General features: G+C 40.5%; 1 protein-coding gene across 6 annotated transcripts in view; it reads right to left on the bottom strand.

The window, feature by feature from the left end:
* Positions 1 to 12,713, bottom strand: part of vav2 (vav 2 guanine nucleotide exchange factor) — a 151,970-nt gene that overhangs the window by 103,426 nt on the left and 35,831 nt on the right. For all 6 annotated transcript variants that reach the window (XM_026339653.1, XM_026339658.1, XM_026339657.1 and 3 more), the window contains one exon: positions 3,090 to 3,206. In XM_026339653.1, coding sequence (XP_026195438.1) covers positions 3,090 to 3,206 — 117 coding nt within the window. The remainder of the gene's footprint in view (positions 1 to 3,089; positions 3,207 to 12,713) is intronic.

Raw genomic sequence — 12,713 nt, 5'->3', positions numbered from 1 at the left:
TATGAAAGGTGGAAAGGGGCTGATTAATGTTTATAGAGGCAGTCGCTATCAAAACCTGCTCTCTTCCTTTCCACACAGCCCTCTGTTTAAATTCCACTCTTTCAGAGGAGATTTGATATCTACAGTTTGGTTGTGGTTTGTTTTCAAAAAGGAGTGCCACCAGGGACATCCTGAGAATTTCACCTTTATTCCACTAAGAAATGCCTGAGGAACATTATAACATTATAACACTTGGACTACCATTAGGGATGATGTAGGTTTTGAAATACAATAGTGAAAACCATTCTATATTAATTTCCCACAGTCTAAAATGTCTATAAATATCTCATTTTGTCTGACCAACAGTCCAAAACAAAGAGACATTCACCTGAATGACTGAAAACACACAGATTGTTTTTGAATTTCTTTGACCACTGCTGTGACAACACTATCTGTCTTTAGAGAATTTGATATTGCAAAGGCAATGCAAGAGTGAGCACATTGGGATGCACTCGAGCAAAAAACTGTCAGCTGATGTGTCTTTGGAGGGATGGATGTCGCAAGTTGCATCAAGTGTGACTGTAGTCTATGCCTCACTAGTCTATGCACCATCTCCAAATCCCTATCCTTCAGTCTTTACACAGTCAGTGATAAAGCTAAAGACTCAAGAAGCTTACCAAAATGTCCTGACATCCAGTTTAATTCAAGAGATTATCCAATCTGAACTGAAAAATAGAAACTATATAGATATCAAGACTAAAAGTATTAATAAACAACTGTAGTGCACAATGAAGGGCTTAGACATGGTCTTAAAGGAGGAAGGATGCTGCTTCACTTTTAAGCAAAATGATGAAGCACTGTCTTGTGTATTGTAGAACAAAAGATACTGATAAAAGATTAATTTAGAAAGAAAAGATGAATGAGACTGTACCATTGTATAATGTATATGGCAGATGTAGAATTCCCTTTGTTATCGGATGCACACACAAAGCAAGTTTTGTACTGAGCTAACAAAAGAGCTGCAAAAAAAAGCTATTGGAAGAGCTGCAGGAATATATAACGGCTACCTTTTTTATCTTTTGTTTATGAGGCATCCTTGTTATTTAAATGTATGCCACATTAGTAAGGATCTACTTCATTCAATATATTATAATGTGATGTTTGGCCTTAATGGAAAATCAATAGCGAGACAAGCCCGCCACCGCTGAGACCATACAAGAGCAATTTCCAAATTGACATATGGAGGGCCTATGTGATTGATTCTGACTGCTGTTGGATTTTAATACCATTCACTGCAAGCTCATTGACTCCCAGACATCGTCTTGTGGTTTATCTACAAACTGCCAAATGAGCCCTTGTCTGCTTTTTCTTCTCTCTCATTTTTTCCTTTCTCCATCTTTCTTTGGCTCTTCTTCTCCGCCCAATGCAGGGAGAGTGGATATGTTAAATTAGATTAGATAAATGAGCAGACGACTCTCCGCAAACACATCCTTTTTGTAATTGATGGGGAGATTAAACAGTTTATTCACCTCCACAGAGTAATCCCCACCACTGGGGTACAAATTCTACATGTTCAATCAGCGGAAAAACTACAGTACTAACGTTCCAATTGCACCAATCCTCACACAGTGCCATTAGCAGTCATCATCAATATAATGACATCACACTAGCCACACTGATTGTTTTAACAGCCTACTAGCCTAGGAAGAGGCAAACTCCCCCCACCGCTCTGGGTGTAGACACACACTGAAGTCAAAGGGATTAAAAGTGGAGGGAAACAATTTGGCTTCAGGAGCTGAGGCCAGCAGAGTACGCTGATCATGGATTACCAGCCAGTCTCCTCCCCCACTCCTCTATCAATCAGCTCCATTTCAAAGAGCTTTCAAACCTGTGAAAAGATTTCTTAACCATGTAATCTTGTTTCTGTGTTCTGCAGCTGTTATGAAATGCTAGTAATTTTATATGATGTGTCCATAGATCATACACTACCTTCTATCTGAAAGTTACATTCAACCATCCATCCATCCACTTCCCAACACTTGCTTGTATCCCAACGGGAGCAGGCAGAGCAAAGTACCCAGATGTGCTGTTCCCCAGCAACAACTCCAGCTCCTCGTGGGAGATCCTGAGGCATTCTCAGGCCTGGTGAGATGCGTAATGTCTCATGGGTTTTCTGGAATTATGTCAGGGCCATCCAACTGGTAGAAAATGTGCCCATATTATCTACAAAGGGAGTCAGACTGGTATTTAATGTGACCGGTTACTGAACTACCTCAGGAGTTTTTGTATTTTGTTTTTTTATTTTATTTTATTTTGCTCTAAAAACCTAAAATGGCAGGATTACTACTGCTCCACGCTCCTTCCTGTTGTCTGAGTTCTAAGAGCACTAACACGGGCACCGATGACCTTCTAGTCACAACTCTAAGCTGCATCTCCTCCCATGGAAGATTTGGATGTAGCCCTCTGGCAAGTCCGTAACCCTCCTCTGGATAAAAGTTTAAAAAGACCCCAGAGGCATTTAATAAATGCAAAACTTCACTTGAAGATCTCATAAAAACTCTCCATTAAGCTACTATGATGTGCGAGTGAGTCAGCTTTACTGCTGAGCCAAAACACACATCCATGCTGTATCCTCACAGCAGACTGTTACAAAGAGTTGAGATTAATTCTAGTTGCTCAGTGACATGAGATGGGATTACTGACCCTGAAGGGTTACACGAAATGCTCATCTGAGCACTTTGCTCCATGCTGAAGTTAATGTAACTGACAGATTTGACTTTGAACTATCTTTAAACCTAAGCAAATGACAGTGCCTTGATGTGCTACACTGTAGGTGCTCAAATTTGCAGTCACACATGTGCACGCTTTCTTCCACACATGCACATGCTTGTCCTGCATGACAATGAAATAGATGAAATTTGTAGGTAAGCATTTCAAGATGACATCATCATGGACACAAGCAGCATCGTGTCTCTAAGCACCCGCTGTAGTTAGAATGGAGCCTTTGGGCAGCACCATTTTCGAGCTGAACCCCGTGTCAGTTCAAGTGCACAGCATTTCATAAGGCGAAAAAATAGAACATCTGTCTCTTTGCCTAATGTTTAACTCACCTTGCCAAAATCCCTGACGTCGAAGAGGTCAAACGGGTCAAACAGCTCACTGTTGCGCAGGCCGAACTTGTCGTGGCACACCTTGAGAAATGTCCGGATGTTCTTCAAACATAAGAACTGTAAAAGAGAGACGGAGAGGAGACAAAACAACATAAATATGTGGATTTAAACTTAATGTTGAGCATACATTCACGTTTGTACTGATAGCTAACCGCTAACAGCTTGAATTCATAGCATTGCTGTAACAGTGTAATTAAACAAGCACAATGTTTGCTCTCAGAAACATGTTGCAGCGGTCTGTTTAATATTCCCTATCGATTCACCAGCATTTTTGTAAATATTTAATTTCCTGGTTGATGATTGGCAAGCTCTTCATATCATCCCTTCCTTGTGAATGTGCGATTATTCAGCACCAGAAGGTGAGCAGGCTGATGGTCTGCCTCTCAGATTGAGATAAGAAGGACCATAGACGAGAATGTCTCCTGACATCAGCGTCCTCGGACAAGTCTACCAGCAAAAAAAGACCAGCCCCGTGATAAATGTGGCCTTCTGAACTGAGGCACTGACCTCACACTGAAAAGGTCACAGGTCATGGAAATGTCTCCAAGGCTTTTAAATAATTTAAATAGTTGTTTTATGAAGTTTTTGGGAAACATTAGATCGCTTACTTAGAGATATAGAAGTAAGAGGTGTAGAATCTGCTTTAACCTCTTCTTAGCAGCAGATGAGTTAGATTTACTCATGGAACCTCATTTTTTTGGTTTGTATTTATTATCTTGTTTGATGAATCTCTTATATTTGAAATACATGTGTAATCTGCATGTTTTGATCCTAGCCTATAAAAGCCTGACTGAAAAAATGACTGACAGGCTTATTGCAGATCAATATCTGCACTTGCTACAATGGCTACTACCTACAAGTCATGAGAGCACATTACAAGGGAAAAGGCTCATTTGTTAGTTCAGTATTTATCATAGTATTTGATCACAACTACCAATGGTTGCAGTCTCTATATGACATCATGCACAGACCAATAACTGCACATGGGCTGTTGAATTATTAATGATAAGCCTAACTGCCTCCCATCTCCCATTTTACCTAGCATGCAAATCCAGAAGCTACTCAGATATGCTACACTTTCATTTCACCGAGCGTGGGCGATATGAACTGATGGCCAAGGAAACACAATGTACACATAGATGAGATCTGAGTGAGCGGGCCTATGCAGAGTGAAATGCTTGATTGCCTATTCTGCTGAAACTCCACATTGGGTTAATGTTTACATGCCTACAAGGACGCAAAGCCAGCACCAGTGAATTTTCAGGTACAGCAAGGTTCTACAAAGCATCCCCCTCCTTTGGCATTAAAAACTGCACAATGATCTCATTTAAGCCTCACTACAGCTTGATGAGCCATAGTGTTTCCTGTTGCAACAATTGATCAAGTGAGACATCATCTACATCAGCCCCCTGTACTAATTAGCTTTCACACTTTGGATAAACTCCAGTCATTTTCCAGATAAAAGCACAGTTTCATCTGATATGGCTTCCTGGTATTTGGTGGTATTTCAGTGGCCCTCTCTTGGCCACACCTGAGAGCCCTGCTTACTCATTCTTATTCATGTGTGCACATCTGCTCGGTCCCAGTGTCATGGGTGTGAACCCCATAAGAGAGCCGCACTGGCCAGTGAAAAGAAATGCGACTGGCTGGCTGGGCAGAGTGACATTTGCTGTTCAGCAGCGAATGTTATCGCGTCTGCAGATCCTCACACGCGATGAAGGGGGGTGGGTGGAGGGTTTTGTCTTTTTCCAACCCAGATATGAAACAGTAACATTTGCTAGAGTGGTTTGGAAATGAAAGAGAGAGGGGGAGAGAGAGGCTGTGCAGATATGGATCAGGGAAGAGAAGATGTGTCTGACATTCTAATGTATGTTTGACGATAAGAGAGCCAGGGTGTGGGTAGGGAAAATTAAATTATTATGATCTTAAGGAAAAAAGAAAAAAAAAAAAAACACAATTTCTTGGGAGTGAAGAGTGTAAGCTCACCTGGGAATAAACAGGCCATGGTCATCTCCCTAGGCGGAGGATGTTCTCAGCACAATCTGTCTAGAACTACCTCATTGAGGTCATTTTTCCACAGTGTAGTGAGTATACTAATCTCACAGATACACATGAGCTGTACTCACTGTACCATTTAATACACCCATTAACTACTACCACTACAATACAACCTCCTTCACCTAAAACTAACAAAACACACCATTCAAACTTGTTTTTCCTCACTAGCTGCAACGACAATAAAATAAAAAGATTTATTGTCAGGACTACAGATTAGATTGTTACTGCTAAAGTCTTTCAATCCATTTCATTACTCCAGAATCCTGTGATTGCTGTTTAAAGCAACAAAAAGAACTCCCACACTCCCACATACAGGTTTACGATTAAAACATTGCAATAAAAGTTGATTGCAAGTGATGATAGCGTGCAGGTGTTCTCTGTTCTCTTTGGGGTTTTTTCTTTTTCTTTGTGCACCTGTGCGCCTAAAAAAAAAATAAATAAATAAATAGAAAAGTCAAATAAATGTAGTACGACAGACATCTTCGAAGAAAAATCTGAAAACCACACAGATATGCAACGAGTGCATTTACCACTTAGTCGTTTGCAGCTGCTTTTATGTCAGCTCACTACTTATGGCTCTTGAAATGGTTGGTTTTCAAGTCTTCCAGTCCCAAAAGGACGTGCAGCATTCATCAGATTTAACCTTCAATGTGAACATGAGAACTGAAATGTAGAAAATTATTAAAGCTCTGTTTGAGAGATGGGGGAGATAAAGAGAAAATGATACAGACTGTAGGTGGTCACAGCTGTAGTACGGCACACCATTTTTTTTATTTTATTTTATTTTTTTACAAGGTGGCTTGCGTGCTCCGGTGGAGCGACAGCTCTGATTTTGACTTCTCAGTTTTGAGAAAACAACTCTTTAAAAGAGGCAGACTTGTTGTCAGAAGGGTGGGGGGGAGGATACAGTGCCGAGAGGGAAGGAAGCAGGAGGGGAAAGAGCAGGAAAGAGGAACGACTCAGGTAACAAAGACACGTCACATCCCTGACAAGCCCTTCTACCATATCACCACGCTACATCACACAGAGAATAATGCATTATTCCTCTAGGAGGGTGGCCCTTATCTGCATACACTCCTACATGCTCCTATCTGAGGAGATACAAATTAAAGCTTCCTCCTAAAATCTGTACAACAGCAAATCAAAAAAAAAAAAAAAATAAAAAATAAAAAAGGGATAACATTATGGATGATCAAGGTAGGACAGGAAGGAGGAGAAAGAAGGAAAGGTGGGTTGTTTTTCCAAGACTGAAGCTCTTTTGTGTCAGAGAAGAATAGGGTGGAGGAGGGGAAAGTCAGGAGAGAACACAACCCATGATGGGGACGTAACAAAAGAGCAGGAACCTGGAGCAGGTTACAAGAGAATCCATCTGATCAGTAATTGCTTCCTGGGTTAATTGCCTGCGATGAATTTACAGATATGATCCGAGTTAAAAACCCATGTAGAAAAGCACACTTTGTGGCCTTTTCTGTGTGGCGACAGTCCATGGCTTCAGCTGTGTAGAGACAAAACTGTATCGCTGATTTCTGTTGTGTGTCATCGTGCTGACGCTAGTTGAATCACAGGACATAGACAGACACAGAGAAAGCTGGTCAAAAAGAAAGGCGGTCCTGCAAGTCCAGACACGATCACAAGTGCTAAGGCATGTGTGCAGACACATCATCATGCATTCAGCCAATGCTCATTATTTCCCACAGTAGTGATCATGTTTTTAATTAGCTTGGAGAATAAGCTGTTAGTTTTTATTTAGTGAAATGTATCACATCATCGCAGCAGAAAAGAGCATACTGTTCATTCTCTAAGCAACAATTAAAGTTGGCTCCTGCTCAACGTCAAAAAGCAGACACGTCCACAGCAACCTCCCTTTCCTCTGCATGAGCACAGATGACTTCAGATTACAGGTCAGCTTGCCAAATAGTTTCAGACTGATAACTGAAATAAGAAAGGCATCTTTTATTTTCAGTGAAAAGAGGCTCAACTGTGAGAGGAGGGGAGAGGATTTTGTATCCAGCACACTGAGGTGAGTCAGGGTGATGATCAGATACTCAGACGGCCAGTCAGAGGACTGGAGTCAATGAAATAGGCTGATCCCTGTCTGAGAACTGTGAGGTAGACACTCATTTACACACACAAACACACTAAATAACCCATATGTTGTGTGTAAGGCCGTGAATCATTCCATGCCTTCAGAACAACAGGAAGGGAACTCTCAGCAGGTACGGGAGCTCGCGTGAAGAAAAACAGGCTGGCAGAGCAGTTTTCCCATGCACACACAAACGTCAGGTATAGGTGATGATGGATCTCGTCACATTCAAGCTTGGTTAATGATCCCACAGCTGAGGGTGTTGATTGCTTTCTGGTAAGGAGAGATTTTACGCCTGGCAGTGATCAGCACTTAATCTTTCATAATAAACCTCATCCAAATGCTCGACTATGAGGAGAAGAAAACATCCATTATGCTTCACTAGAGTTTTCCAATTGAATCACAGCTTACATTTGAAAAACAGCTAGAAACTGCAAACTAATAATAATATAACAACCTGTTCTTCTATGCAGAATGTTCACAGAATGAATGGCTACTACTTTACCTTAAATCCACCTTTTATTTTATCAAAATGAGACTGACCTATTCTCTGCATGGTCCCTGAACACCTCACACATCCATTTAATAAATGGAGCCTTTGCAGTTCCCATTTGCAGTAGTAACACTACTTGAAAAAACATTGCTTTTGGCAGAGTAACTTAATGTAGTGCTCTGATTTTATGTCCCATAAGGAACCAGAAGGTGTAACCAAAAAAAAAAAAAGCCAATGAACTAATCATTCCAATCAGATATTCTTCAAATATAACAGAATTCTGTCTGATCCTTTTATTCCCTTCTTTAAAGTCTGCCACTTCGCTGATGAATATTTGAACCCAGCAAATGGTTCCTCTGAGTTTCCAGTGTGAATGTGAAAGTGGGCAAAATCAAATATTTTTCACAATGTAAAAGAAAAAAAAAGTGTCATGATCAAAATACCTAGGTGTTTAAGAGCTTAAAATTAAAAATGTAAACATTTAGATGTCGGCTCATTCACATGGCACTTTGCCAGATTGGTAAATGTTTAGCTGGCATGTGCCGGGTGATGCCCACGAGGGATTAATGAGCTCTGGGGCTCTCATGCCCCTATTCCAGGTCACCCAGATGTTTAAGTCACTGAGAAGGGCCCTGCTCCTGCAAATTAGAGAAGCGAACGCTGCATGAATAATGTATGTGCAATAGTATGCAAATGTGTTAATCTTATCCTATTAGCCCTAAAAGCCTGTAAGCAGGCCTGGATTGACCACAGTTTTAAATCTCACATAACCCTCAGCAGATGAAGCAGAACTGCTTCGTTAGCAAGGCCCGCGTGGCTCGTGTTAAAATATGGAAGTTAAACAGGCTAAGTACGGTTTTTAGTGAGGTTAATCTCCATTACAAAAGAGGATAACTCAGCCCAAACATAGACTCTGAAGGGAGAAAGTCGCCACAAGTGTAGAGGCGTGACTACATAATTAAATCAAGTCCACATTCACCTTTACACTGGCTACTGGTCAGGAACACACTCTAACCACATGTAAGACAAGGCTGAGATAAGAAGGGTGAGGAAGAAAGCTTTAGTTGAACTACTGTGACATGCCATCAGTAACCCGTTCATCCCGTGGACACATCTTCACTCATTTACTGGATTAGAAAAGTAGTGAACCTAACTAAAAAAAGAGGCCCCATCCAGGGAAAGAAAAGCTTTTGTGCGAGGAGTGGGTGGGAGAGAATGGTGGAGCGAAAGAGAAGCCATGTGTCTTTAGCTCTTTCCTCTCAACCTACTGAAGCGGAAACGACCACAGTTAAGAACAAAGAATCTTCTCTTATAGATAATGGAAAGTCAGAAGAGAGTTTGACTTTGAGGTTCCCCACTAGTTTTCCCCATCAGTGCCACTAGAAGGTCAAGCATTTTATTTATTCTGTGAAATATTTCAACATCTCCTAAACTGATTGGCACAAACATTCATAGTTTCAAGAGGATGAATCCCACTCACTTTGGTGATTCCTTGAATTTTCTACAGCATATCTGAGCTTTAAGGTTTTCACTGCCATGATAAAAATGATAACAGAGCAAGAGCGAGTTAATACAAAAGTGAATAAAAAGTATTCACTCTTATGAATTTAATTCTACCTGGCCTAATGTTTTTGTTTCTTCTGGCCTTAAATGTGTTTTTCTCCACCTCTCCTTTCTCTGTGGACTAGTAACAATTCATAAAGCCTCTTTTCACTGAACAGATAAAAATATTCTGCTTTGGGTAGTGTTTTTTTTTCGGTGTGTGTCTGTCTGTGTGTGTGTGTGTGTTTTCGTTTGTGCACGAGAGGATTCACCTTTGTATGACCGGCTCAATCTCCATTTGCTCTGTCAAAAGCAGGCAGTTAGTTTTCACAGCAGCCTATAATAAATATCATCGTCCACCTTGATGCCCTGGTGGCTGTCCTAAGTTTTATTCCGAGACCGTTGCTCAGACGCTCTGAGGGAATCAGCCTGAAGGCGAGAACAATACAATACAAAACAAACAGGGATGCTACTACAAACTGATTTTTAAATGCTTTTCCTCCAGGTCTGAAAAGCATCCAGACGATATAAAACCTAACATATGCCAGGATGCTAAAACATCTTGGTGCATAATGCATTCCTCCAGGTTCTCTCCACTCTACATGTAAATACGACTCTGCGTTGTATCTAAGCAACAGGCCATGCTGCGGAGACTCGGGAGAGGAGAGCGCGTTTGAGGCATTTCCACTCCTAGCTGCAGACTCTAGGCTTGATGAATGTGAGGAGGAAGCCCGCCGAGAATCCCAGACACGCGTGGATCAATGGCCAGGTAATTTATGACATTAGACCAGGGAGAGGAGGGCTGCATCCATCTTTCTCTCCAGCGACTTTCTCTCGCAACTTGATGCTCATTGTGGTGATTTAGACGCCCCTTAAGATGCGTCGCCTTTCTCTTCTTTCCACACAAAAACTCTCGCATAATCCAAATAAGTTAAACATTACTTACATAAAGATACTAACTTCACAGAACGTGGCCGTGTTCACAGCCCATTAAGGCTCACAGTATGAAACAATCTTTGGCAGAGCTGTGTTAGCTCGGGGCTTATACACAAACACATGGCTGGAAAAATAACATGGAACTGAAATCTGAATAGACGTGCGTGTTTTGACACAGCAGAGCTACAATAACATTAGCACTCACTTAACACTTCAAACTCAAATTACATGGCTTAATTAAAATGACTGATGCTTCTGTGGCTCTAAACCAAATTTTGCTTATGCTGAAAAACGTGCAACCACAATCAAATGCAGATGAATCCTGTGTTTCCATGGTACTGTCATTTTTTTAATATGTTGTTTAGATAGCTATCTGATGATCAAATATACCAATGAACTTTGCACCTTCTCTTAATAAAAAGGTCTATCTTAGTGTCTTCATAAAGCAAAACTACAGCCTATTAATGACTATCAATAACTTTGACAAAGATGCCTTCACTTTAAAACCATGTGTGTATATTGGACATAGGTAGAACAGCGCAAAAAATGTACTTATTTTACCTTTATATGTTTTTATATCTGCTTCATATTTGCACTCCACTACAGATAATGTAATACATGGGAGGATAAGTATCCCATAAAACATGACACACTCATAGAATATAATCAATTGCTATGGAATAAACTGTCCAATAGTGTACATACAGCAGCTAAAAGATCGATAATTCGACATACTGAAAGAGAATTCTTCACACCAAGAACAAATCAAACCTTTTGATACATTTTTTTTTTTTTTTTAAATACTCTATTGATCCCACGGGAGAATATTGTTTGCTACTACTTTGAAGATGAGTGTCTGGACCTCGTGGACATGAGGAGGCAAGGAGGTTTGTGGACCACTGCACCTTCTGGCCTATTTTTTATTTATTTTGTTGTTTTTTGATACATGCACATAGCAGTTTTTGCATGAGCACAGTATAGGCATAATGTAAATTAACACTGCTAGACCTGAAGCAAATCCATTGGCATTTCATAGTTTTCGGCATCAATTTGTCATAAAATGTAATCTGATCTTTATCTACGTCAAGATTATTAACAAATAGTCTAAAAAGTCTCAAATAATAAAAAAATTTTTTTTTTTTTCTGTCTTTATTGAGAACAACCAGAAAAACCTCATACTGCTAAGGTTTTGTAAAGTATGTACCACAAAAAAAGCTAATTCTAGTCAGGTGTTAGAATAACTGTTTGGAGGTGTGGACAAGAGCTACTTTGACACAAAATACCAACTTTCTGAGTTTGCTCCTGTGAATACGCTCATGTGAGTCATGCCTCGCCAAGAAGATCTGCAATCAAGAATTGTTAATTTACATAAAGCTAGAAAGGGTTATGAAGTGATGTCAAATTCACTAGTCAACAGTTAGGCAAAGAATCTACAAATGGAGACTCTACCAGGAAGTTGGCAGCCAGTCTAAATGTCCCAAAGAGCACAACAAACACTCATTAATGAGGTAAAGAGGGTAAAGGTAAAAGGCTCAAATTCCTCCTGAACAATGTGCAGGATTGATCCACGGCTACAGGAAGAGCCTGGTTGAGGTTATTGCTGCCACATACTTTTTTCACTAGCACTATAAGATTCTTATCGTTGTTCTTAATAAAGACCAGAGGAAAATCAGATCATATTAATGCAGAAAACCATAAAATTAATCTAGTCCCAAACCGAAACAAACCAAATTATCTGGTTGTAGCTTCAAGTGTTATTAGTCTGTTTTTTTCTAGCATATTTACCTGGATTTGGGGTTTGGGCATGTAAATGGGATACGTGTGTTTACACAACAGGGGCTACGCTACAGAGGACTCTGCCAAAACTACGCAGCATCTTGCAAAAAGTTGGAAACAGTTACAGTAGGCCTAGTTGTGTGTATTCAGCTGTACTGTAGAAAGCCAAGAGCAGAAGGCACCTTTAGCCCTGTGTAGTGCCAGGTGTTAGCGCCTTAAACAAAAGACTAACAATCAGGTACACAGGGGGGATGGAGATCTGTGCTCTTGATGGCTGTGATTATCTCCAAGGTGACTAATTCTATTAACATGGAGAACAGCCTGTTAATTGCCCCACTGGCTCTGGGGCCCAAGCTCAGACATGCTTTAATCATCATACTCACAGCTTGCATAAACAATCATTCAATCATTGTATAGCCGTGCTGCAACCCACGATAAAACAATAGGCCAACTTACAGATTCGGTGACTGGATGGGCGCATACTGTGAGATACAGTCACCCAGAGGTGCACAGGAGAGTGGAGAGTTTCCCCACTAAAAACTCAACCAAAGTAACGAACAGGTCCAAATATTTAGACAATGGAAGGTTTTGTCATCTTGGTTCTATACACTACTACACTGGACGTACTACTACTACTACACTTTATTTTGGTAGCAATACTTTTAATTGATGCTGC

The sequence above is a fragment of the Anabas testudineus genome, chromosome 22 (assembly GCF_900324465.2).
Source record: "Anabas testudineus chromosome 22, fAnaTes1.2, whole genome shotgun sequence".
In the NCBI taxonomy this organism is placed as follows: Eukaryota; Metazoa; Chordata; class Actinopteri; order Anabantiformes; family Anabantidae; genus Anabas; species Anabas testudineus.
The sequence above is the reverse complement of the archived record's forward strand: the minus strand, read 5'-3'. Positions and strand labels throughout refer to the sequence as shown.